This window comes from Hermetia illucens, chromosome 6, assembly GCF_905115235.1.
Source record: "Hermetia illucens chromosome 6, iHerIll2.2.curated.20191125, whole genome shotgun sequence".
NCBI lineage: Eukaryota > Metazoa > Arthropoda > Insecta > Diptera > Stratiomyidae > Hermetia > Hermetia illucens.
In genome coordinates, this window is record NC_051854.1 from 28763917 (window position 1) to 28780294 (window position 16378).

Below are 16378 nucleotides of genomic sequence, written 5' to 3' on the forward strand. Positions count from 1 at the left end.
GTAGAAAACGGAGATCAGCAGTTCCTCGAGTACTACCAGAGCGTAAGCACTCTGGCCCTCGTGAATGAATAAAAAAGTATAAAACAAATATCGTTTCATTTGTTAACCCATTTGTTACCAGTTATTTGTTAACTGGCGCCCAACAAAGAATTTGAACCTATCCTATTCCTTGATTAATTTTTTCACGGCAAAGTTATAGCCGGTATAAGAGAGAGTGTATAGTACATGTAATAATCGCGTCGAGTTGCACGGTGTTATAGCAGTGATAAGTGGCATTCTGGCGAGCAATTAGAGACAGTTAAATGTTAGTTATAGTTACCTGTGAAAATACGTCGATGTTAATCCTGTAAGTAATTTTTTTTTTTTTTTGTAAAACCTTGTAGCTAATATTATCTATAATACTTTGCTCTTATTTCTCTATTCTCTTTTGAAATTTCGTAAACTTCGAAAAAATGTCACTGAGCGCAGATGCCATTACTGACCTTATAACCCGAATCACTACGGAGATTGTATCTAAAATGCAATTCGAAGTGCAAGGGCAAATCAATGCATTAGCCATTGAAAGTCAAAAGATTTCAGCGGAAGCAGATGCCGCCTTAGAAACGCGACTTCAGTATGCACTCCAATCGCAAAAAAATGAATTATCTTCCCAATTTCATTCTGCTATTCCTTCTAAAGAAGTAAAAAAGTACGAAGATGTACAAATTAATGACGCTATTCCATGTGAAATTTCGCTGGACGTTGTAAAAACCGTGCCAGAATTTTCAGGAATAACTGAGAAATACCCCTCTTGGCGACAATCGGCCAAAGCGGCTATTAAGCCTTATGAGAGATATGTTGGATCAAATCGATATTATCAAGCGATTGCAATTCTTCGTAATAAAATTACAGGAGCAGCCGACACTGTCTTGTCTTCCTTTGGCACTCCTTTGAATTTTGAAGCTATTCTAGTTAGACTTGACCATACGTATTGTGATAAAAGACCATTGCATCTCTTAGAGCAGGAACTTTCAACTCTTCGGCAGGGTAAATTATCTATAGTAAAGTATTACGATACCGTGGAAAAACAGCTCACTCTCATAACAAACAAAGCGTTAATGCAATATTCCGAGAACCAGGAAGCATTGCAATTGCTGAATGAAAAATACAGGAGCGACGCACTGCGTGTATTTGTATCTGGATTGAATCGCCCATTAAGCGATATACTGTTTTCCAGCAGACCCGTAGATCTTCCTAGTGCTTTAGCGTTGGCTCAAGAATTGGAAATGAACCAAGAAAGGTCAGCTTTTGCTAGTGCATTCGCTGAACGAAAAACTTTCAATCCAATGCCTCGCAAACATTTTCCACAGTACAAGGTAGAGTCCCAAACAAAGAAACAGACTTTACCTACTCCCGAGCCTATGGATATAGATCCATCATTTTCGAGATTCAATAATGTATCAAATTCTAAAAGAACTCAGAACAGGTATTCGACGACTCACCGACCAAATTTTAATACAAGTGGACCAAATAGAGTGTTCCACCAAAACCAAGTGACAAATTTTTCCCGACAAGGCAAACCTAAGAATAAAGAATCCGGTAAAGATCATAAAAGATCACAACGTGCCAATTATATTAGTGCACAGAAATACGGATCAAAGTCAGCTCAGAATTATCCTAATGTTTCAGATGATGAACAACATTCAAATGTTACTGACCAACTTTATTTATTGAACACTAGCTCTCGACTACCTTTTATTGTGAAAACAGCAGCTAATGGAAAAAAGTTGAAGGTACTTATTGATACTGGAGCTGCAAAGAATTACATCAAAGAACTTTCATTTTTGAAATCTATTAGACCGGTACAGAATCCATTTTATGTTTCATCAATTAATGGGTCAACCAAAATTTCAAAAAAATGCACCATTCACATTCTAGGACAGGAATCCGAATTTTTCATTCTACCGAACCTGGTTGACTTTGACGGAATATTGGGTTATGACTTCCTTAAGGAAATCAGCGCCACTGTTGATACAGGTTCAAGCTGCATCAGACACCAAAATGGCGTGGAACCTCTTTCCTTTATGGAGTGTGCTCAGGTAAATACCTTGAAGATGGATTATAGTAAAATTCCTGAAGAGGTTCGTTCGGAATTCAAATCAATCTTGAGATGTAATTCTAACGTTTTTGCTGATCCAAACGAAGCTCTACCATACAAACCTACCAATAGTAATGTCGTAGCAGACGCTCTATCTCGTCAGTACATTCAACATCTCAGCAACGATAATTCCACTGGGAGAACTTGCACAAACAGTGAAGTATCTTTTACTCAGTACATACGGACCGTGTATGAACCGATAAATATTTTCAGAAACCAAATATTTTTATCACCGGCAGAATCAACCGAAATAAAAACGACAGCACCGTTCGCCGGCTATCTCCGACACGATATTCAATTTAAGGATTTTCATTCATTATATATGGTTCTTAAAAATGTAATTAACTATAATATTGTAAACGGAATTTATTGTCCGCTTGATGTGCTCGGAAAAATCCAAAACGAATTAGTGGAACTATTTCCATCAGTCCGATTTAGGCACACTACTAAATTCGTTATTGATCTTCTCAATAGTAACGATCAAGTGGAAACCATAGCTATAGAGCATGAAAGAGCACACCGTTCAGCAAACGAGAACTACCAGCAAATTTTAGATAGCTATTTCTTTCCCAAGCTTAGGCAGAAAATTAAGGCTTTCGTGGGAAAATGTGCTATTTGTGCGCAAGGAAAGTATGCAAGACATCCGAAGAAAGAGATGTTGACTCCTACTCCAATCCCCAAATACCCTGGTGAGATCTTGCACGTGGATATTTTTAACACAAATGGTCTTTACTTTATCACATGTATCGACAAGTTCTCTAAGTTTGCCATTGTAGAACGTATATCCTCTCGATGCATAGTCGATACAAAGAATGTTCTACTCAAGATTATTGGATTTTTTAAGAAACCAAGAATACTGGTTACTGACAATGAACCTTCATTCTGTTCTCAAACTATCGAATCTCTGATTAAAAACAAGTTCAACTTATCTCACTATACCGTACCTGCAATGCATAGCGTAAGTAATGGTCAAATAGAGAGATTCCATTCAACACTTGCTGAAATTTCGAGAACATTGAATATGGAGAACCACACCGATGACACTGAGGAAATAATATTAACAGCCGCCATCAAATATAATGGTTCAATTCACTCCGTAATTAAAAGAAGACCTGTCGACGTCTTATTTTCCCTACCTGAAAAGGAAATTAAGGAAGTAAGATATCTCCTCCAGAAAGCTCAAGAGAAACAATGTCAAATCCAGAATAAGAAACGGGTGTCCCGTGAATTCCACGCCGGTCAAGAAATATTTGTTAGAATAGACAAACGGCGAGGAACAAAACTGACTAGGAGATACGTAAAGAAGATTGTTCAAGAAGATTTAGGGACAACTGTATTAGTTGATGGCAAAAAGATTCACAAAGATAATATTCGATAAAAATCTTTTCGGATTACTAGTCTTCACCACAACCAACGCACGACTATTGCACTTCTCAACGGCTATGTATATACCTTTCCGGAAGGGTAACGTCGCGATTTACCAAGAATTTATTTATTTAATACACACCGTGAACCTAACCGAATTCGAAGTAATCGCAGAAAATATTCAAAACTTTGAAAAACTATTTAAAGTTAAAGAAGAAAAAGCATCTCTTGAAGCTGATTTTAACGAAATTACGAAATTACTAAACTCCTTGCGATTCCACAAACAAAAAAGATCAATTGATTTCATAGGCTCTGCATTGAAATTTATTACTGGCACTCCTGATCATAGTGACTGGACAATACTTCAAGAAAAACAATCTAGTTTGCTTATAGCGGAAATTCAACAAATTGAGACCAATACAGAACTCACTGCAAAAATTAACGAATTAACCACTCAAATTAATACGATTCAACGTAATTCCATTAGGGTGGAAAATTCTGCAAGATCCAGCCTATTTCAACTAATCTCAATAAGAAATGAAAGAGCAATAGGTCTATTAGATAATGTCGTCTACTCGGTTACTTTTGCACGCTTAAACATTGTAAATCCTATTATTTTAGCAAATTATGAAATAAGAGATTTGATTAATTCAAACGTTACTATTAGTCTAAATGATTTAATGACAGCCTCACAAGTTAAAGTCTATTCCGACGAAAGCATATTAAAATATTTAATTAAAATTCCAAAAATTGAGGAAATCTGTCCATTAGTAAAAGTTTTTTCCGTAGTTCATAATAATACTATTCTAAATCTGCTTAATCAGCATATCTCTACGTGTGAGTCAGGAAACCAAGCATTAAGAAATTGCAAAGAAGCCTTAAGTTTATCTATCTGGCAGAAGTATCCCTTCGACCACTGTTTAGTGCAGATTTTCAGTAACTCCACAGCCACGTGCAACACCACGACAGCCCACCACATTTCACCAATTGTACAAATCGACGAGAATACAATACTCATCAACGACAACAATGCAAGGATCATCGAGAACGGTAGCGAGATGGCTACTAACGGAACTTTCCTCCTTATTCACTCGAATGACGTACACATAAATGGCACGCTATATCCAGTAACATCCAGGAAGCCGACAGACACCGAGCGTTTTCAACCTAAAGAATTTGCAAAAGATCGATCAAATGACAGACCAGTTTGAAGCAAAAAAACAAGTAACTGGCTTGCAGCTGCTATTTTCGGATTCACAATGTTGACAATGACGGGATCAGTGTGCTACTGCAGGTACAAGCGCCGCGAGAATCATGAGGTCATCATACCCCCAGTCCAATTCAACAACGACGAGAGAATGCAGCTCATCCTGAAAACCATCAATAGCAACTTGCAACAGATTCGGGACGAATCTGCTTAAGATGGGGAGTAGTCATAGTCGATGAAGCAGATGCCAACATCTGCAATTCAATAGATAACAATGTCTGTAGTCCTTCCTGGAATAACATCCCATTAGGTAAATAAATCCCCGACCTTCCTGGAATAGTATCCCATTAGATAAATAAATCCCCGACCTTCCAGGAACATTATCACCATGGGTAATAAAAGTCTGAACCCATATAGTAATTAAGATCACAGGTCATAGGGAAACATGTTTTGTATAGTTTCCCTGTGTTAAAGATAAGAACCATGGGTCACAAGGAAATATGTGTTGTATATTTCCCTGTCGACTCATTAGTAAATAAGACATAGTATTTAAGGAGGTGTAGAAAACGGAGATCAGCAGTTCCTCGAGTACTACCAGAGCGTAAGCACTCTGGCCCTCGTGAATGAATAAAAAAGTATAAAACAAATATCGTTTCATTTGTTAACCCATTTGTTAACCGTTATTTGTTAACTCAATATCTATGGTAGAAAAAGAAGACGAGGCAGACCCTGCCTAAGATGGAGCGATGGCGTGGGTCAGGACGCCAGACAGCTTTTAGGGATATCGAATTGGTGGACCTCGGGGCAAAACCGGGGTGTCTGGAGTTCCTTATTAAGGCAGGCCTAGACCGGATACCGGCTGTTGCGATCAAGGCACAGACTACGCTAAGCTTTTCGGGATTTCGCACGATATTGTAGTTCGATCGCGTCGCGCCCGCTTCAAGCTTTTCCGTTCATCAATCCGTCTCCTTTGGGACGTGGCCGATGACCTACGTAGCACCCGAGAAAAGCAGCATTTTTTATGGCTACCCAATGCTTATATATATTTTCAAGCGGGTTATTTAGTGTATCTGCCATCACCAAGATAGTCCTCCCGTTGTGAAGTGACAGCTGGATTTTACAGGCTCTCTAACTCCACGAGAGGTGGTGAACGCAACACGAAAACGAACGTAAGCGACTATTACATGATGATCCCTTTTGAAATCGATGCTAACGATTCTTTTGTTACATACATTCATGAGACAACTCCTAAATCTAATTAAAAATATTAAAATAAATTTCCGGTTATATTGTAGATTTATTGTTCAGAGTTTCGCATACACGTGTTTCGGACGCAACATGTGCCCTTCTTCAGTGCTGACTTTATAGCTATGTAGTTAGCCCTGAATCAATTTCAAAATAATATAGTGTTAAATTGTTACAAACCCTATTTGAGCAGATATCGGAAAGGAAAGTATTTCGGGGCCTAGACACAATATAGTGACAGCTTCGTGATTTTTTTTCAGATTCTCCATTTATTAACTTCGGAGAATGGGTCCGGGGAACAAATTTTTATTTTCCAACCTCCACGCACTCCCTTTTTTGAATCAAATGTTGGAAAATGCTTCCTTTCGGAGGAGCAAGGGTACACTCCTCCTTGCATGTATGGGAACCCCACCAAAGTCCAACTAGAATTATGTTACTCACCGAATGAGAAGGGATTCGCAATTTCTACCTTCTCACAAAATTTTGTGTCAGTAGGAGTGACCGTTTCTGAGACAGTAAACCGATTTAAGGTATAAGGTTTTATTTTATACAAAACACTAAAAGCATGGTTTCCCACGCCTGTTTATCTCTTAAGTGTAATTTATTTGAATGTGCACAAGGAATTAATAAAATTAACTAATTCTCATTCACATTCTCAAAACGAATATTAACTAATTTAATTATTAATATATTCACAGACAAAGCCCAACATTAGTTCCACTACCGTGCAATATAAATAAGCCAGTAAAAATTTTCTGCGGACCCGATGCCTCAGCCCTTTTACAAGAGAATGGGAACGTCTACGCCTGCGGGAGTAACTCATTCGGCAAGTTGGGATTTTCAACAAGGACTTCGAAGATCGGGTTTTTTGTAATACACACAAACATTAATCTGTATATATATATTGTCATGATATTGAAATTCTCTTAGAAAAAAATCAACATCAACAAGAAAGTTATAGATATCAGCTTGGCTTCGTCTCATTCAGCGTTCCTTATTGATGGAGGCTATGTGGTAACAATGGGAAATAATGCAGATGGACAACGAGGATTAGGTACTTCAAGATAAACTATGTTTATGGTAATTTTCTTACTTAGGCTTTTTAACTCTACAACGCAGGTCACTGCAAAGCGGTTAAAGGACCAACTATAGTAACTGGTATAATCCATAAAACAATAAAGGTATGCATAGTTATTTTATGTTCAGCATATCGCATTTGATTTGGTGATTCTGAATTTTGGCAAGTAATTATTACAACATTGTCAATATTGTTTTTTTCAAATGACTGGGTGGAAAATGGCTCAACGAAATTAGGAAAATGCTTCGTCTAAAATCGACAAAATTGACAGTTCTGAATGATTGTTTTATTAATTCCCAAAAGGTGAAAGGTGAATGAATTTTCTTTCCGTTTTATCCATAAAAGATTTAATTGATTCTAAATCAGGAGCCAAAAGACCATGTCTGTAGCCACATATCCGTCGACGGATTGCGAGACCAGTTGGAAACTGTCCCAGCTGTCGCATGTTCACGTTTACGGGATCCAAACGTTACAGATATTAACGAAAGTCAACTGACTGTGAAAAACCACTGAGCAGTTGTCATCTCCCGATAGATACACATTGCTCAAATACTCCTTTCCGTATACCACAACAAATTCACCACTTAATTTTTTCAACAAGGTTTTTTTATATTCAACTGTTCACCACTTCCTTCATGTTGTTTATTTGGTCGATATTTCCTGGCCTTTGGGATGACAATCAGTTTTTTTTTTAGAACTTCATTTCCTTGCAGTCTAAGGTGATTCCGATAAGCTTTTGTAACCAGACTTCCACTTGAAAATTTCTTCTAAGTTAGCCGCCTATTCTTTTCTTTGAATACAATTATTTTAATCAACTTAGGATCTCCTTTCGGGTCTTTATGTATTAATTATTCATTGCGACAAGCAAATATCGATGACTTCCTGCCAAAATTGACGAAATGAAAAGTCCTTCGTATTCTTTTTAGTGATTTCAGGTTGATTGCTGCTTGCTTCTTTAAAAAATCACATGCAAGTTATGGGCAGTGTATCTCAGAATAATAACAATATTATCAAGATGCGTTGTTCTGCGTCCTAAAAGAACTATTGTGACCATTTATTAGATACAATATACTTATGATAAGACCTACAAACTGCCTTCATCCAGATCGAATCGGCGGCGCGAGATATTGGGCTGCACATCAATGAAGGCAAGACAAAATACAATATACGATGGTAACATCAGCGCCAAAAACCAATTAACCAACAACATCAAACCGCACTAGTCAAACCCTATCTAGGGTCGAAAATCACAACCGATAACAGCTGGAAACGTCTCACCATAGGATCAAAGCTCTTACTGTACAAGACAATAATCTCGCCAGTCCTTATGTATTTTTCGGAGATCTGGGCTCCTAGTAAAAAAAAAACTGCGAACGCTTGGCCGCGTTCAAAGAATCCTCGGAAGAATTTTTAGCTCCCTACATGAGAATGGACGATTCCGTAGTCTACATAACATATGAGCGTATGGTATGGTTGTCGATAAAATTCGGCTCAACAGACTACGGTGGCCGGGTCAGTTAATCCATATGAATGAGGATGATCCAGCCCGGAGAGTCTATAAGGGCAATATCTATGTTAGAAAAAGAAGACGAGGGAGCCCCTGCCTGAGATGGAGCGATGGCGTAAGCCAGGATGCCAGGCAGTTTTAGGGATATCGTATTGGTTGACCGTGGCGCAAAACCGGGATATCTGTGCTTCCGTATTAAGGCAGGCCTAGACCGGATACCGGTTGTTCCGCCGTTGATGATAATAATACCTATGAATTATTGTATGTGGTTTAAACCTGTATCCTACAGGTACTTTATTATGTTCACTACTTCCAAGTGTTTCAACCTGGCACCTGACAATAAGTATTCTCCCAGGTGCCTCAATCTACTCTGCCCAGAACTGTCCCAGATCATGTGTGTTTCATCACTTTCGTCATAGAATTCACAGACATTGTCCATAGATATCCCTAGCTTCCCCAGGTGATAGTATAGCCTGCAGGGACCAATGAAAATTCCTACTATGATCCGGATGGTCTTCTTAATGAGGTTTAAAAAATCGTTCGAAGTCTAAATTCGCTCAGTACAGTTCCCCTAGCCGTTCTTCTTCATTTTTATAACGTAGTAGCTATGAACCCATTTCCGATTCCACAGAAAGGCCCTGCCCGTATAAAGGCGTCCCTGCTCCTTTCCTGTTCAGTTCGTCCGCTGTCTTATTGCCTTCTAGCACAATGTGGCCTAATGCCTAGAGTATCCAGTTCCAATTGAGCAATCCAAGTCGGCTCAGTCTGTTAAGGCGTTCCCATAGTAGTTTAGAATTCACCTGGTAGGACCTTACCGTCTTAATAGCCGCTTGGTTGTCGGTTAGAATGGTAAGCTTCTACCCTCTATAGTTCCTTTCTCGGTCGAATGAAGCACATCTATGTATATTTCCGCCTGGAATATGTTGGTATGCTTACTCATTAATTCAACGCACATTTTTCTTGGACTAATGACTCCGGCGCCTGCTTCCTCTACTGTAAGGGATCCGTCAGTGTACCAGGTAGTCAGTTGCTGCTTTAAGATGCATGTCAGTGCCACCCTCACCTGATTTGCCCTGATGCTCCAAAGTGTTTCAAACTTCTTACCGTTGGGAAACCTCGTTTTCATCTTATTCCTTGGTATCATTAATTCGGATTGTCACCTAGAAAGAATATCGACCTTTCTTCGATTTAGGCAGCTCCCCGCCTCATTAGTACCCCCGGGGATTCTGACGATCGCTCTCCTCGCCTGCATCTGCATGTGCAGATGGTAAGGGGAAGGGGGGATCATCCCCGGAAGGACCTTTATGGATGCCGTTGGATATCTTTTCATTGCCCACTCAAGCCAGTCTTTGAAATTTGTTTAACTCCCTGGTTCTTGTAATTATTAGTGTTACTATTGCAGTATATATCCAGTGCAGCATTTTCGGCGATCATCTCATTTTTTCCCTATTGTGGACTGCAAGTCATCAGAGCCCTAGTAACGCTCCGATATATTCTTTCAAATTGTTACTTTCAGAGTAGTTTTCGATCTAGTTGGATTCCCAAATATTTGACCTCCGTTATTTGTTTCACCTCCATGCCATGTAATTTAATTACTTTCAGGTGATGAAGCCTGCACTTCCTAGTGAATGGTACTATATTGGTCTTGGCTGGATTGATACGCAGCCCTGCTTTCCTGCACCAGTTACTGGTGATTCGTAATTTAGTTTAGCTTCTGTCACATAGGATATCCTCAAATTTGCTTCCCCTTGCCATTCTTAGAAGGGGCCGTAGGATGATTTCCAAGCCTCTCTGGAGTAGTGCTGGGGAAATGCCATCTACTCCGGGTAATTTCAGTAGTTTAAAGGGTCCCACTGCCCGCCTCAACCTAGTTTCCAACATACGTCTTTTGGTAGTTTTCAGTTTTCTTTTTTCTCCTTCTGTTCTTTGTTGGGGTGTCAGGCCGACTAGTCGGCTTCTTCCGTGCGGTAGGACCCCGGTGCTGACATCGTCCTCGAAAGAAATCACTATCTGATATATTTCTTGTTTGGAATGGAGGGAGTCCTGAATCCAATTGGAGAGAAACTGTGTCTCACTTTTTTGGTCCATGAGTTTACACCCAAAGTTAATTTTTTTTAAAAAGACGACTACGGTTTCGTTAATGGCTGAGGCAACTCATTAGACGCTACCTTTGCCCTGGGAACACCGTGACCGAAGCGATTAACAGATGTAGTTCGCGATCTTGGAGGAGCTCACATACAGATTCAGGAGAATTGGCAGTAAAGTCGACGAATTTAATAATAGCAATGGAAGGAGTGGGCGAGGCACGAGAAGTGCGGCCGTGTGCGCAGAATGGCCTATTTCCCGACTTTCAAGTGAGCCTTCAATCTTCGCTAAATACTACGAGTGCGCTTTTCGTATAAGAATTTTAGTGGCTGACCTTATGGTTACAAAGTTGTTCTGAGCTTCGGCACTGTCTGAACGGCGCAATCCCAACCGAGGTTGGTGTTTCGGACGAAGGACATCACAAATATTTGAATGATAAGGCAAGCTACCGTAACATGTGAATGTGAACTGTTTTCCAAACATAGGTTAAATTATCTTTGTCATCAGTGTGCAACAAACGGAATAAAATCGTCCGCCTTGACGGGATCATTACGAGGCAGTGTGTGGTGTTCGCATCCTCGTTTCACCAGCTTTTCATCGATTTCGAGAAGACCTTGGACAACTTGAATAGGGAATGTATTTGCAATGTTCTACGTAAAAAAGTATACCGATTATCGGAGAGATGTATAATTACCCAAAATGTCACAATATTATTCGAGGTATAATTTAAGAGAAGTTTGAGGTCCCGGAGTGGAGTTCGCTAGGGTTGCATGTTGTCAGTGACTTTTTTCTTCTTGTGATTGTATCGTGCATAAACTCCTTCACGTCGTTCAGTCTGTTACGTTGGGTGCTGGGGTTCAATGAATGATATCATTTTTTCTCAAACACCTCGACTATGGTGCTGAAATATAATATAATTGCTCTCTGTCAATGTCATGGACTTTAGCTAAGTAGATCTGGATTTTGAGAAGGAGCCAAGCATTTTCGTACTCTTCATATTTGCATTATTGTGTAGAAAACCGAAAACTTTGAACAGTATGTATATCTAAAAAGGACTGTTATTGCCGGTGGCGTCACCGAATTTGATGCCGCTCGACACATTAAAAATTCAATCCGCTTTCTTGTTTTATTGAAAATCTGTTTCTAATACAACATTAAGTTAGGGTAGTTCAGTACATGGAACTCACGACCATTGCCATACAAAAGTTTTCATCAGTTCATGTCCGAGTCGTGTCATCGAGCTTCATATTCTGGACCGGGTAAATGGTGTAGAAGTTAATCAGTTACAGCGCCATCTAGTGGCGATTTACAGCAACTTGTATAACGTAAAAGCCTTCTCCGTTAAAAAATACATGCATAAGCCAATTTTTATGGTGTTAGTTGAACGATTTCGGACTTTATAGTTTCGAAAAATCCCTACCTGTCAAGCACATTCACTTGTCATCGCAAGGTACAAGGTGTCTCAAAAGAAATTTTATATTTAATAGATCGATTAAAAAAAAGTAAGCCATATATAGAAAAAATGTTTATTAATTATTAAAATACACTTTTTGGGTTAAAAATAATATCGTCTAAATGTAGACCCTCGCGTTTTCGGCACTCATTTAATCGAACAGTAAAATTACTTATGACGTGTCGGCAGGTGGACTCAGGGATGGCTGTCATTTCGTGACTGATATTTTCTTTCAAATGCGCCAGTGAAGTTGATTTATTGGCGTAAACTTTAGATTTAAGATAACCGCATAAGAAAAAGTCCATAGGGGTTAAATCTGGAATGCGTGGAGGCCAATTTATGTTTGCCTGAGAAAATTTCACAAACACGTGGCAGAGACATATTGGACGTGTGTGAAGTTGCTCCGTCCTATTGGAACCATGTTCTTTGGTTATAACCAGGAAAGTTTTGCAGTTCAGGTACCAAGAAATTGTCTAACATCTCTACATAATGCTCTGAATTCACTGTAACTGCACGCCCCCTTTCGTCTTCAAAAAAGTAAGGGCCGATAATTCCTCACGCCGATATCGCAGCCCATACGGTCACTTTAGGCGAATGTAGGGGTTTCTGATGATTGCGTTTCAGATTCTTTGCATTCCAGTAGTGGCAGTTCTGCTTATTCACGTGGCCATTAAGATGAAAATGGGCTTCATCTGAAAACAAAATGTTGGTAAACGTTGAAAATCGCTCAATCACCTGATTCCTGCACCAATTGAATTTTGTCGGGGTGCAGCTTTAGGTCTTTGTGCATAATGCGATTTAATGATGATATATGCACATTTAAAGCACTTGCGCGCTTCCGAATTGAAATGTTCGGGTCGTCACGAATAGACTGATTAACATTCTCCACGTTTTCTACCGTTCTTGATGACCTAGGTCGCCCGGATTTTGATTTTTCCAGCGTTGTACCAGTCTCTTCAAACTTTTTAACCCAATGTCGAATGAGAGGAATGCTTGGCGCATCATTTAAGTGGCGAAAACCTCGAATACCGCAAAATTTTCTACGCGCTACAGTTGTCGAATCGCCGTTTTTGTAAAACTCTCGTACGCACAACGCGCGGTCTGCTCCCGAGAAACGCTCCATGGCGACTGAATTCCCAAGAGCCAGGCTACCGATTGACATAACCCCCGCGCCCGTCGGATACGTTACGTTCACGCAGTAAGCTAAATAAATATAAAATTTCTTTTGAGACACCTTGTACTTCACACCCCCAAAATTTCACAAAAATATAGTAATGTACTGCTATTTAAAGTCATTTGAACAGGTATCGGTTTGGTGGATATTTTGAGAGGAGATTCGCATTTCTGGAGTGCTCTACGCAGGACGTGCATTTCGGAGAAACTGATACGTAATCTCAGAACGTCTACGCCAAGTTATTTATATGGCAGCTGGTCACAAGCCCATATAATGGAGCAGGGTTTGAGCCAACCTACTTCGTTTTATCTTCAATAAAACAAAAGTAAAATGCTGAGATCAAGTGGCTACAAACTTCTCTCTTTTGTTAGCCTATATACTTAATACGTTGTCGGCATTGCCATGTCAAACGATTTCCGAGATACCATTAAAGAAGTCAATCGATTTGATGACCGGCTGATGAAGCTGATCGCACAGTTCACTTTTTCACAGCATACGCAACACAAACAAGTAGACTTGATGCAGAGACAGATACCCTCTGGCAAATTCTCGATGCAAAGGCCTGCAACGTGCCCGCTGATGATTATATCATTATTGCAGTCGATCTTAATGGGGGAAAGGGTTTGGAGCGCGGAATGAGGATGGCGAGTGTATAGTCAATCGTTATATCTTGCGTTCGCATCATAATTTTCGTCTCATTTTCATTAATTGGTAAACCAACCTGTTTTGCTATTTTGTCGAGGTTTATAAAAAACTTCGCATATGCGGGCAATGAAAACATCATTATTGCCCGCATATGCGACAATTTTACAGAACTAATAGAGCAGCGTCCCTTTTGTATTCATAGACAACGTTCGTATACATTTGATGGATCTTGATGTTGAATCCCAGCATTTTTCTAGCACCTGCTTGACAGTAAATACCTCATTAATTGTCGATATTCCTGTCCGAAAACCTCTTTGGTATTCACCAATCGGCTTATCGACGTACAGTCTAATTCTCTAGTATTTTTGTAAAGATTTTATAGAACGTACATAATAGTCAGATACCTCTGTAATTTTCGCAAGTCAGCTTATCATTTTTTTTGTGGATAGAGCATATTACACTTATTATTATTATTCCAGTGGAAAAGAACCAATTTATGGAAAGTTTTCATAGTTCATGGACCGTTTGGTTTGATGAGTTAAGCGGGGATGTCATCTTGTTCATTTTTTGACGTTTGATGGTTAACTCTATTTTTTCCAATGTTGGCGGTTGAATGTTCCTATTATGCTCGACCATAATTCTTGTAAGTCCTTCCTCGATGTATCTCCTCGTTCCCAACTTCACCGTAAAAATTCTCTAGTAATATATTGACGTCATTCGGAGGCAATTGCTTGCTTCGTTCCGAGTCCCTAACCTGGAGGACCAGATCATTTGCATTAGACCCCTTGACGAAGGAGTATGAGCAGGTAGGATGCAGTATGATGGAGGTATCCCAACTAAGTTGGGTATCCCCTCTTTTTAAGACATGCTCCCTTCGTCATATTTCAGCATTTTATAAATTTCAAGGATTGAAAGAATGACATATAACTGCTACATTTGTTATCCTTTAGTGATTGCTTTTCATTGAGTCATTCTATTCAAGCCTTTTCTTCTTACTCTCCTGCAGCATGTAAGGTGTTGCAATTCATACACTGTTGTTACCTCCGAAGATAATATTATATCATTTTGGGGAACTAGATATGGAATTCCTGATTATAATTTCCAACTGGAGAATGATTTCAACGATGGACAGCCCCAACCTAACACGGTAAATTATAATAGAAATTTATTATTTTCACTATAAACTACTAATATTAGAAAATCTTTGCTATTTTCCAGAGTGCGGCGTTCGACGTTGGGAATAGCACCACCGCTTTTACAAACTTTTTAACATCAGTTTACAAATCGGAACTAGTTTCAGACCCAATTGATATCTTAGCGTAAGTGGTTGCTTTTCAATTGCGCAATAAATGACGCACTTTTGCATATCATTACAGATTGCATTCATCAAAGGAACAATTGTCCAAAGGCTACTATGTGAGGGTGGGAAATGTTTATCCTCTACCACATAGTATACTGGTAGCTGTCGATACTACAACGCCTCTTGTTTCAAGCAACGAACATTAGTAAGTCCGCGTTTCCAATTCTTCTTCTGAATTTGACATACCAAGTGTGCAATGCACGAGTGCTGTGATAAATGATTTGTATTTTTTTTCAAAATTTGAAGTTGTTTATTAAAGTGTTTTCAAAATTTAATTGTTTCAAACCTTTTACATTAGAAAAGAAATATTGTTCCGCCATCCCTATCGATAATTACTCAGGCTTTTGACAGAATATTGCACGGAAAACTTGTACAATATTTTGAAGCTCTTTGTAAAAGTTCGGTAGTTCCAAAGGAGGTACAAAAGTTTTACATCGAAAGATCATTCCATCAAAGCATGTGTCTTCCCAGAAAGCATGCTCGGACCATTCTATAGTTAATGTACTTTTCTGATTTGCCAGTTAACGATAATCTGCTTACATTTACCTTTGTGGGCAACAGATTGATCTTCAGCGCTCACAACAACTCCGACTATGTCTTTAGACCTTTGGAATTTTATTTGTCATCACTGCTACCTTATAACGGAAATGTAAATGCAGCAGGAGCGACGATGACAACAAGGACTGCAACGTCGGCAACAGAAAGCAAGTGGCGAAGTGAGTTTTCTTAAGACGGTAATCGACGAAGGCAACCTGGTCAACTATGCTCGCGCGCTATTCCTATCCCCAGTCACGACAACAAGTCCACTCAAGAAAAAGCTAAAAAAATTAAGATTCCCGTGATTACTGGGTACACTATGAATATCCAGATCTTCCAAAACTCAGTGAAAAACAAAGGACTTAAAGCGTTTTTGAAAAATGCAAGGGTTGGCAGGAATCCATAATGACCTGTGGATTCCATGAGAAAATGGATGCTGGGGTTATCATAAAAAAAATCCAAGGCTAAGCACTTAAAATTAAAATTACATACCGTCGCAAACTTTGTGATTCGCACAGACAGAGCTCTTCAGAACAAAATCCAATACCCCAGATCAAATTTTTTTTTTGTTGGAAATTTCGAGCT

The 16378-nt window shown here is 39.3% G+C and overlaps 1 protein-coding gene across 1 annotated transcript in view; it reads left to right on the forward strand.

Moving 5' to 3' along the window:
- The window catches only part of LOC119659864 (serine/threonine-protein kinase Nek8), a 31101-nt gene extending 15570 nt beyond the window's left edge, over positions 1-15531 (forward strand). Inside the window, exons 14-19 of the mRNA XM_038068176.1 lie at positions 6653-6824; positions 6885-7008; positions 7074-7135; positions 14903-15043; positions 15115-15215; positions 15273-15531. Of these exons, the coding sequence (XP_037924104.1) occupies positions 6653-6824; positions 6885-7008; positions 7074-7135; positions 14903-15043; positions 15115-15215; positions 15273-15402 (730 nt within the window). The 3' untranslated portion in view covers positions 15403-15531. The remainder of the gene's footprint in view (positions 1-6652; positions 6825-6884; positions 7009-7073; positions 7136-14902; positions 15044-15114; positions 15216-15272) is intronic.
- The last annotated feature ends 847 nt before the right edge of the window (positions 15532-16378 follow it).